Source organism: Cyclopterus lumpus, chromosome 15 (assembly GCF_009769545.1).
Source record: "Cyclopterus lumpus isolate fCycLum1 chromosome 15, fCycLum1.pri, whole genome shotgun sequence".
Lineage (NCBI taxonomy): Eukaryota > Metazoa > Chordata > Actinopteri > Perciformes > Cyclopteridae > Cyclopterus > Cyclopterus lumpus.
The window spans coordinates 13,592,723-13,604,894 of record NC_046980.1 but is presented as its reverse complement, the minus strand read 5'-3'; the positions used below and the strand labels follow the sequence as shown (position 1 = coordinate 13,604,894).

At 40.6% G+C, this 12,172-nt stretch overlaps 1 protein-coding gene across 1 annotated transcript in view; it reads right to left on the bottom strand.

Annotated features, from left to right (window-relative positions):
• Window positions 1-9,213, bottom strand: part of zgc:171482 (zinc finger protein) — a 49,960-nt gene extending 40,747 nt beyond the window's left edge. Inside the window, exon 1 of the mRNA XM_034552404.1 lies at window positions 8,845-9,213. Within this exon, the coding sequence (XP_034408295.1) occupies window positions 8,845-8,880 (36 nt within the window). The 5' untranslated portion in view covers window positions 8,881-9,213. The remainder of the gene's footprint in view (window positions 1-8,844) is intronic.
• Window positions 9,214-12,172: the final 2,959 nt, after the last annotated feature.

Below are 12,172 nucleotides of genomic sequence, written 5' to 3'. Positions count from 1 at the left end.
CGAATTCTGGTATCGTATCCTAAGTATCGGGTATCGTGATATTTATGGCAGGTATCGTATCGAAGTTAGAATTTGGTATCGTGACAACCCTACTCCAGATACTAGTCCACAATCGCTACCTGGTCCGTCTGTCACTCAAGCCAAGTCCCTACCGACTGAGCCCCTCGACTGCTGCCCCTCGCACACAGGTACAGCGTTAAGTAGAGATTAGCCATGGAAGACTGAAGAATGGGCAACCTTAAAGAGCACCAGAGAGAGAGGCACATAGAGACTGGGGGATAAAAAGAGAGATCAGCAGGTGGTTGGGTCAGCAGCATTGCGTCGCTTTTTTCTAATCTTGACCTATTTTGCCACATTCTTGTGTCTAAGTGACTGATGGGGAAATCATTTATTTGAATTGGTCCAGTAGCCTATTAAGCAAGAACAAATGTAATCCTATTTGGCAATTCCTCATCAATGTATATCCAATCAAAGTGCTTGTTTTTGCCACATAAATGCTCAGATTGTTATAAGTGTCTGCCAACCTTATGGAAAGGAGCCTAAAGAGAAATGTAATATTTTTCTTTACCTTTCGAGTGATCCGGTCTGCTTGTTATCATGTATGACTTGTTGCCAGAAGACGCTGTAAACATGGGTGATAATTCGAAAGAGGGCTGAGGCAACAAGTTATACATGACACAAAAACAAACCAGATCAGATGAAGCAAAAAGTTAAGAACAATGTTTTATACTTCTGTAGGGTCCTTTCCATAATGTTGTCAGACACTTTTAATAACAATCTGAGCCAGTTTGTGGCAAAAAGAAGCACTTTCAGTGGACATCCATTGATGGTGTGGAATTGCCCGATATGATAACATTGGAGCCCATTTTGTGGCTGCTGGCTGCAACGTTCTCGCTCATTAAGGGGACAATTTCAAAACGTTTTTGTCCCCATTAGTCAAAAACATGGGAAACAGAATATAGGTTAGAAAATACCGAAGTTCCTCTTTAAGTAAGGATTTGACCTTTCCATTTCTGCTCGATCACAAGTGTCGCTGTGAACTGTATGTTCCCCTCTCCCTCTTTCTGTGGTCACATTTTCTAGATATATAATAGTTCCTTTCTCATTTGAAAGTGCTGCTCTGATTTAACTGTCAAATTATGCATACAGTCGTTGAAATATTGACATCAGCCTGAGAGCCAATGACCTGTCTAATGAGTCACTAGTGGGTATAACAGAAGAAAAGGTGGCAGGGTTAATAATATGGAACCCTATATCGCAAATGCCCTCTACCGTGTCCCTTTGATGTTCCACATTACAATTGATTTTCCTGTTTCACTCTTTGTCATGTAATCTTTCCAACACTCTCTCTTCATTTGCCCCCACCACACACACACACAGATACACACACACACACACGCACACACACACACACACACACACACACACACGCTCACGCTCCAAACCTCCCCTTTGTACAGTAGCAATCAAAGGTACTAGACTGAGGGAATAACATCTTCAAAGGAGCAGGAGCCCGAGTCTGAACCCAAATCCTCATTCATTCTGTTTGCACTGCAGGAGTTCGCTTTGTACTCTCGTTCTTGCTCGATGCTGCAAACTGCAAACATACACACACTCAAAAACAGCCAATGTACAAACACACAAGTCTGGCTTTGGAAAATTAGAAGCAAAAGATACAAAATAGGTGACACATATGTGATTAGGGTTCCTCCCTGTTCCCTCATTGTTCATTTCAGCAGAGTCAAACCAAGAAGGTAGATTCTCTTGCCAGAAGAAGAGAGTGTGGCAGAGAAAAGAAAAACACACTTAATGACAAAGTCAGGTCACACACACCTCAGTCAAAAACAGTCAGACATATTTACACTACACTTTTCATCTTTCCGTCTTCTTTCCCCCATCCTTTCCACCTCTTTTCTCTCCCGGTGTTGGAAATGTGGCCTTGAGGGCAGGGATTATTCATAAGGGATGGTGTAGGTTAGACTTATCTACTCTAGCGAAAGAAAAGCAGATAAGCTACTGTATTATGCAGCTTACGGCTGCAGTTAATTTGCAATGCAACTTGAAGTTAGACACATTCATTCTTCTTCGAGATACTCCCTGAAATGTTCTATAATATTTGAGATAGGGTATATGTACAATCTTGGCTCTAGGGATCAGGATTCTAATAAGACTTAGTGAATAAATAAAGCTTAAAAACAAGAAAGGGCATTCTTACTATATTATTTTACGTTTATACTCCGAGGATCGTAATAGCTTTAGTGATTTATTGACTTTTTCCTGTTAAATATTTTAGCTTAGCCAACATGATAATCTTGCTATGAATTCCAAATACTTTGGTGATTTTGCAGTTCAAGGTTTTCACTTATCTTATGAAATATCTCAACATTGTAATATTTGCAAAACCTCATCTGACCTTTTGTTTTAACCGTCACCAAGGGAACGTGTTAGAATGCTGATGTTCACCACATTGCTTCAGTACAGAGCATGGCTGTAGACTCTTAGTCCATGAATTCCAATTCTTTTGTTCGAGCCGTATTAATAGAAGATATTGCAGCACAGCCACATTTCAAAAGAACATTTGTTCATCAGTAGATTAATACAAATGAACAGAAGGTCCCCACTAGTGCTCTCTCAGGGAAAAGCAGTTTGTGTCGCAAACCATAGAAGTCAACTCTATTCATCTAATGTGTTTGTTTATCTCAAAGACTTTGTAACCTCTCTGCCTTTCTCAGACCTTATATTTGGTGGGGCTGTGGTACTTTTATCTCTGAAAATCTCTCTCTGGGCCATTACTTGTTAATGGTATTAATAGCAGATCTACCGCTTTAGGCCACAATATGGATTCATTAGAGGGTGAATGAAGACTATTATCCCGGGCAAAGTAAAGCTTTCTCAGTTTAACCGAGCACATCTCTGCCTCTGTGTGTGTGTGTGTGTGTGTGTTCAGTAACCAAGTTAATGGGGGGAGACGAAGGCGGCCTGAAGTTTGAATGGGGGTCTTTATGTTACTGTAACATATGGGGGGTGCCATGCTGAATGGCAACAAAACTATTGGGGTCTGTCTGTTCCATTAGAAACTAATTGCACTGTTTTTAAACTTTGGCACATTCTGTCCAAATGTTCTTATGTTTCGTGTAACTTTCCTCCATATTTTTCCCTTAGCATTAAACAATGGCTTGATTTTTGCACTTAACACCCAGATTCAATACTAAGTGTATTAGACTTGAGACTGCACTGATGTCAATGAGGTTCCAACAGCACCACAGGCATTATGTGATCGATATAAAGAGGGTCTTTAAACATGGTATTGCAATGAGCATAAATATACTCTATAGGGTTTGGGCTGTTGGCAGCATGTGGTCCTCTCAGTGTAATAATATTATCATTCAATATGTTCAATGCATTTTCCATAAGCAATCTAATAATTTATTTTCATGTTCAATATGTTTTATACTAGCAGGCAGATTTGAGTGAAATGGAGAAGGGAGCAAACAGATTTCCCATGAGGCAACGGACACCTCAGCACTACTGACGTGCACTACCTCAGAGAATGGGAATAAAAATAAGACGTGTAAAACAAATTAGGTATACAATTGCATTATGTGGAACAACTGAAGTGACACAAGCCAAATACTGCTTTGTAATGACTTTCCTCTGCAAATCTCTCAGTCCAACGCTCTTTCTCTATGTCTTCATTGACCGAACTGATAGGACTGCAAACACCTAATTAGAAGTATGACACTTTCCCTTTTACTAATTAGATCAATGATCATTGTTCTACTGCACAAAAAGCTTGAACAATAAGAATATTACTACAAGATTCTGGTGGCTTGACTAAAGCGGAAGTATAAATAGTTTCAGTACAACACGGCTGAGAGTTGATGATGTATTTTTTGTCCTAAGGGGACATGTACACAAATATCCTTGTAGGATCAACTGTCAATCACAGGGCTCCAATTTGATATATGCTTTAAAGTGTCAGTATGTGTGTGTGTGTGTGTGTGCGTGTAGTTGTGTGTGTTTGCTTGAGTAAATGTAAGTTGCGATGCCTGCAGGAATCCCTACAATAAGCAAAAGGAAAAATAACTGCCTATTAATGCACCTTTTTTTAAATGGTGTGAGTCTCTGCATTTTTGTGACTGCACTTTCTCTTCTACAGCGTTTCTATGAAAACGTACCGATACACCCTTGGTGTCTGGTTTCTGATGAATACATGGCAGCCTGCATGACCCACTGGGAAATTGTGCTGGAATAATTACACAGGTCAACGTTAGGGTAAAGTAAGTCCAGAGCAATAGTGTTAATAGAGTATTTCTGTTGCTTTCATGCTTGGCTGATGAAATGAACCTTGGGATTGATTGAACTTAACTTTCACATTGGAGACATTTTTGTTTATTGAGTTTGCCGGTTGGGGTATTATCTAAGACAGTGCGAGTGTTATTACATTGAAAGGATTGATTTGAGCTTTTGGGTTTAACTGTGAAGCCTGGAGCTGGCTTGGTCCTTGAGTGTTTGTTAGAGAACAGTGTTTCCAGCAAACTGGAGCTACCGGAACAGAGAAGCATTGATCATGCAATTATCTGATCGTACAAAAGAAATAAAGTCCACATTGAAAACAACCCGACAAGAACAGCAACGACAACTTTGAGCTATTTTAGATTCAGTTCTGGTTCAATCAAACAAGATCAAATGGAAAAAAAGTAAAAATAATAATAGCAGTATTCACCCACACGCCACCCTATTAACCACTGTCGGTTTCAGTTACTTGAACTCTGCCTCCTTTGTCATTTGATTTAAAGAAAACAATATGTTTTTCGAAAAATGAGAGCTAGGGAATTGAAAATAAGAAGGTACCATTTGTTTATTTTTCTCTCGCAGAAATATTTCCAAGAAAATGGAGAGGACAACAGCCTTTACACATACAACAATACTACTACTACAATAGAGAAGTGAGTTGTTTGAAATGAGTTACGAAGTCTCCACATGCACACAATACCCCCATCTACAAAAATAGCCTACATATACGCGTCATACTGCGCTGTGCTACCGTGCTGTGTAAATTATGACCAAACAGACCTGCACACAAAGGAATATGCTGTTGATATGTATGAGCTTGCCGTGCATGCTGTGCATCTCACACACACTCACACACACACACACACACACACACATGCACACACACGCACACAAAGGAATATGCTATTGATATGTACTGCAGGAGTTTGGACTGCATGCTGTGCAACACACACACATACATGTATGGATTAATTAGGTCATGACCTTGCAGCACCCTAGCCCATATGAATAGGAAGCTATGACCTATGATCAAAGTGCATGAGCTTCTTCAACTTGCATCTATTCTTCAGTGTGTTTGTGAGAATGCCAATGAGCTTTTGAGAAAGCAAATAACTTATTTAGACAAATTCAAAGACGGAAAAGAATGAATTCCACATCTGATAAACATATTCTTCTTTCCTCATTCAGTAATGCACCCACAATATCCCCCTCTCCTTCCCTCATTCCCTCCCTGTCTGGCAGCAGGCCAGTTTTCAAACATGGTGATGGAGCAAAAGAAAATTGATTTCTAAAGAGCTCTGTCTGTTATATCCGGATATGAAATAGGCAACCAGTTATTAGTCTAACACTGATATTAACATAACACAACAACCATGTCAAGATATTAAAGATGTCTTTCTTGATCTGGCTGAGAGACTCAAGAAATAATCTAAGATTGATAAACTGCCACTCGTTCAAAGCATGCCACTCCTTATCAATACTGCACAATTTTGACAATATCTGCTTTGTTTGAAAGGGAAATAAGCACAAAAGCTCTTTGAAAAATGTGGCAATGCTGCTATGAGACAGATTCAATATCTTGATCGTATAGATGGGCACAACGGGCGGTCACATATTAGCTATTAATGAATGTACACTAGGAAAGGTCAAATGGCCCACACATTGATGTGCATGGACACACACACACACATTCACACAGAATCACCCATGCAAAGACTAGCATGCACACAGTGTGCAGAAAGGTCACAGCATACGGTGTGTGAGAAAAAGATATTTGAAGAAGATATGCTGCCTGTTGCTATGGAGCACTCCAGCAGGAAAACCTACACAAACAAAAGACACACACCTGCACATGAGATGCTTTCAGCCTTAGAGAAACTAGAGCACTTGCAAAACTACGAACACAAATACACACACACACACACACACACTCGTTCTATCAGTCCATGTCCTCGTCAAAAGCGAAGAAGCAGCAGCCACTTTTCAGGAGTATCACTGCCTTCCATTATTTCTCCCAAACTTTGTATGTGTATCTATCTTTGTGTGTGCGAGTGCACTTATGCTCTTTTTATGTATCAAAGGAAAGCGGGCACTTTGCAAGAACAACAAACGCTTTTTCTTTTATTCCTCCTGGACTTCGTAATTTATGCCAGTCGGTTAATCAGATTCTCCCCCAGATGCCGTTCAGCACCTCATGAGGGACAGAAAGCGGAAGAATGAAACAGGCTTCTGTACTTCTTGATGGCTCGGAGCTGGCAACAGCTACGCTGCATATGTTCCACATTGTCAACATGCTAATTAACTGGCTTTCTTTTCTTTGGTATTTTGTCCTCCTTCACTTCAGTATTAGGTCTGATGTTACAGTGCAGTAAGTAACATAAATACAAAATGTTACATTGATATACTGTATATTCTAATAACAATATATTTACTGTGTAAACACATGTTCCACAAAGCTGAAAGGGGAACGCACAATGAAACATGCAAAAACACCCTTTTCCTCGACATATATGTATCCAGTTTGTCCAATTTGTATAACTGTTCAATTGTTGAGATTGCTGGTTCCAGCTTTCCAAATACTATCTATTGCTTTCATTGTAAATAAACTGAACATTTGGGGTTTTAGAATAGGGCTGCAATCAACAGTTATTTTCATTATCGATCAATGTGCCGATTATTACCTTGGTTAATTGGTTGGTATACATAAAGAAACCTAAATTGCAAGCCAAAGATAAAGATGTTTAAGATTACACAAGACAAAGGAAAGAAGCAAATCCTCCTAATTAAGAAGCTGGAACAATATATATATATTACCAGGATATATTAGGCATTTTTGCTTGAATTTAGTTTTAATACCTGATTATCAAAACGTTCTGTCTATTGACTAATTGATTAATCAACTTAACGTTCTGGCTCTAACACAGAGCTGTTGTTTGTTCCGTAGGAACCTTTGATGGCCATTTTTCACAATCGTCTGACATTTCATGGACCAAAGGGTTAATCAATTATTTGAAAGATTCCCAATAATGACAATTATCGTCAGGTTAAGGTGCATTTCTTTCTAGCCCTGAGACACTCGGCTGCAGGGACCTCAAGTATAGTAGAAGTCAACACATGCTGATCGATAACTGTATGTAAACAGAGCATGAAGCCTCAGCTCTGCTCAGATGGTTTGGCTTCATGTGGAAGAATAGACCCACAGTGTAGACGAGGGGGGGAGCTTGTAGTCAATAACATGTCCTTTTCTCAGCACTGAAATAATAATTGCGTGTGAGGTCTGATTGAGTGATATTTGGGGATATTTGTACTCTGTGTGTGTGTGTTAGGGGTTTGGTCCTGGTGACAGGCAGGCGAGTGCTGCATATGTGTGTGAATGTGTGAATGTGTGTGTGTGTGTGTGTGTGCGCGCGTGTTAGGGGTTTGGTCCTGGTGACAGGCAGGCGAGTGCTGCGTATATGTGTGTGTGTGTGTGTCTGTGTGTCTGTGTGCGCTAGGGGTTCGGTGCTGGTGACAGGCAGGCTAGTGCTGTGTAAAGGACATAAGCTGGTATCATCCTGCCACAGATGCCCTGTTTGAGACTGACACATTCTTCCCAAAGTGACAAATATTTGCATTGAGTGGACTCTCAATGAGAGGGATAGAATGCAAGTGAAACTAGATGCAGCAAGCATTAATCCATAATACATCTGACATGTGCCTTCATATTTCACATACATTATAGGTGTGCCAGAGCTTGGATTTGCACTGCAATAAAAAGTTTCAGAACCATGAGCAAAATCCCTGCATCTAATTCAAATTACTGCAGGCGGCCAAGTTTCCTAAATCAAATCAAACTACTCTGGAGCTCAAATTAAATGAGCCGAATTATTTGAATAGTCAGTTGCCAGAAGATTACGGTGTTACTATATTGATAATAAAATACTAGTTTAAGTAATCTTTCAGGCAGAAACACCCTCTCTGGTTTCATCTTTTCCAACTGAAGGATGGGCTCTCTGTCTTTGTCACTGCAAACTGAATATATTACAAACAAAAAACATTTGGTAACTGTTTGCCAACATTTTATTGACAAAACAATTGATCAATTAACCATATCCATAACTTATCAAATCACAAGTTGCATGCAGCCCGACACTAGTCCAGCACCTCATGACCAACATCTCGAGAAAGAGAAATGCATGCATATGAAAGCAATGTGATATTGTTCAATGAAATGCCCAAGAAGGGACACAGGCTAAGCACGATAAGAAAAACTATAATATATAATCACGCAGCAGTAGATGCTATACATGAGAAAAGATAGAGAACGTAGATTCATCTCCAGATTAAATATCAAAAAGTTTGCAGAGGTAGCTCCAAACTCGACTGACAGCCCTATCCCAGCAGGAATTTCATATTCAGCTATTGAGTGAATGAAGGAGCTGCAACCTTCATTATTCTGCTTGCAACAGATAGAAGAATAACCCATATATCAAATAAGGGTCAATACTGCATCTGTTGAACAAACTCTCCTGTCAACATTGCCCCTTCACGTCGGACTCCATCACTCACCTTGCGCAGAGGCAGCGACTCCTCTCCGACAACCATCCGCCTAATGTCTGTAATCCTTCAACACACCTGTGCCGTAAAATCCGTCAAAACTTAACGTGAGGCCGGCCAGGTGGAACCTCGGTCCCGCTGCTCCGCAATACAAATCTCTTCTTTGTGTCTTTAAAAAAAAAAAAAACGTAAAAAATCGCGTCGTACCCTCCAAAAAAAGAAAAAGAAAAATACTGAACAAAATAAAAAAATAACTCCGTCGCGCTGCTCTGTCACGCCGTGATGCGCGTGTCCTCTAAGCCCTCCGCTCTAGTCCATAGTATCGCGGAGGTAGAAGCTCTGTTGATATCATCCACTACGACTCCGACCGAAAGGCACCGCGGAGGGAAAACAAAAACAAAGTGAGCTATCCCAGCGTGAGGGAGGGCAGCGGAGGGGAGAGAAGGAGAAAGTGTGAGCTGCCTGCAACCGGGATGAATGGAACACGGGAAGCGCTCTCGGCTCGTACAGTGCGCGCGCTAGTGTACACTGAACGAGTGAGTGAGTGAGTGAGTGAGTGGGAGCACTGGTCGAGTGAGTAGATTTCCGCACAGTGCACCTACATGAATATCATCTTACATAAAAATGAACAGAGACTGAAAAGAGCGACAACAATTATTCCCTGTAATGCAATTATTGTTCTACTGACATGACTAATTCAGTGTGCTACCTTATCCCATTATACTGAACAGGCTGTTTAAGCCTGTGACACAGAGGTTAGGAACCATTGTGAGAGCCGGTGTGCTGATGTGCTCATTCCTCAGCCATGCTTCCTGTGGGTGGGATGGTGTTGGTATTGTGAGTTTCTGCAGTTTTCCCAGCATGCATTTGACTGAAGACAATGTCCAGTGTCTTGGACAGGTTGCCGGGGTCCACTGATACCCCTACGGGGATTCCGATGAATAAGTATCCTGTGATATTTGGATCCACGATTAATTGTTAGTGTTTGAGCACAGCAACAAAGTCCTAAGTTTTCCTCTATGTAATGTCTTTTTATAGAATTTATAATTAGTCGATCAAATTTGAAAAAAACACTCTACTTTATTGAAGGCAAAATGCAAAACACCATCTACTATCAAAAGCTTTATGATTTCTTCCACCATTGCTCACTTTTCTTATGATGTCCATTTCTCTTCATATTTTACTGGAGACATGTTGATGTTATGCTGAGGAACTGAAAGCAATATGTTGAGTAGTCAATAGACAAGCTACAATATGAGGATGATTGCTCTCTATTGCTGTAAGTCTTAGTCCGCAGACCCACTGAAATGAAACACACTTCTGGCAGATTGTACAAATCATTATCTCACCAAAGCCAAATTGCTGCAAATGAACCCATTTTTCAGGAGGAAGTATTTCTCAGGAATTTGAATAAACAAACATTTGCTTATGAATAACAATCAAACCAAGACACACATTTCATAGCCATGACTTTGCACAGCTAACAATAACTACACTTTATCTCTGAAACATGGCATTAATTCACTGTGGATCGCACAATCAAAGCAATCAAATACAACAACTGAAAATAATGACATTTCTTCACTTTTTATATTTTTTCTGTTCGATTATCCCAGGTCTATTTGAAATGTCACATTTTCTCGCTAGTGTATGGATGTGCATTTATTCCGGCAGAATGGGCGCTCATTACACACTTTCTGAGGCTGTGACAGCAGCTCTCCGTGAGGAAGCCAAACACTTCACAGCTCAGACAATGTACTCGGGCAGACAAACACACACACACACTTATGCACACAGGAATACACTCACAGATCTAAATACACACGAACCCTCTGACACAATGCACATTGACGAGCCAATTTATCAAACCACCAGCCGAGGCCAGCCTGAGGATGTATAGTGCCAGCATCGGTCTGGAGAAAGAGGGCAGGATGTGCCCGTGTGAGTGTGTGTTTAACTTTTCTTTTTTTTCCCCTCTGCTTTGGCAGTTAGGTCATTTCTCCGAACACAACATTCACTTTCGCCCTTTGGGTACTTTTCCCAAGTAAAATGCATCACCTTTGACCCTGATGCCAGCTGACGTGGCTGCATGACAAGAGCATTTAGAGTTCTTGTGATTGTCAGGTGCTTTGGGGTGAAGAAGTGTGTGTTAGTCTGTTAAAAAGAGATTGTGAGCAAAGAAGAGGTGCTCGTGTCTGTCCTTTGTGCTCCCCATTAAACCGCACGATCAATGTTCATTCTCAAAGCTTTACAGCATGTACAAGCCCAAACTAATCCACTACTAGAGAGCTGACAGAGAGGTTGGGCTCAAATGAAACAAGAACAGCACCAAAATATTCTCTGTACATTTCACTGGGTTGACACGGCATACCAAAATATCGAGTCAATGAATTATGAATAATAAGCAAAGCATATTATAACGCTAGCATCAAATATACATTGAATATACGTCTTAAAGTATAACTGATAATATGAGAAGTTCATGATAATATTACTATTAACATTGACTTTCCAAAACTCATGCAGTACTGTCTTTCTCTACTCTATTACAAATTAAACTTGCGGTTGGAGAAGTAAAGCCACGTAGGAAACAGATACTAGAAAAGGGAAATCAGCTGAGATTAAATTGATGCACCAGATTTCCTTTCGACTTGTCCACTAACTCCCTAGATGAGGGAGTGTTTATATTTAGATGTGAATAACTGTGTGTTTATGTGTGAGGGAGAACATTTAAAATGTTAGTCCCCAGATTTTGTGATGTCGGCTTCAGTGTGGTGCATCTGTTGGGTTTTGGCTGCTGGGATACTGGCCCGGTCTGCTTGATGCCTCTCCAAGGTTCGGGGCAGCCTGCCGGCACTGCCAGTTGGTGGCAAGCCCAAGCGTGTTGGGTTGCTTATTGGAGTTGTAAAAAAAAAGTAAGGCCGCCTCCAAGAACCATGGTCCTAAAGGTATTTACAAAACTGATATGCTTTTGTTTTTCCAGCACAGGTCAGAGACACATACATAAACACTGACGACTCAGACAAAAGACATGAATTTGTGGAGTGCACACTGTATGTTTGTAATAAGTCAGGGGAACATAGAAATAAGAGGATACAGACAAATATGGATCCATGTTCTCTCTGTCCGATAAAGTCTTTATTGGCAACAGGTGAGGAGTAATCCAGAGATAGATATTTTATTTCAGGAGCATCAGCATGTCTTACACTTGCAGCTCGGATCACTTACAAACAGCCATATATAGGGTACAGCTGACATTTAGAAAGCACAGAAGGAGCTAAATCAAAATTAATGTGATCTTGTCACCACGCAAAACACCAGACGAGGAAGGAAGAGCGAG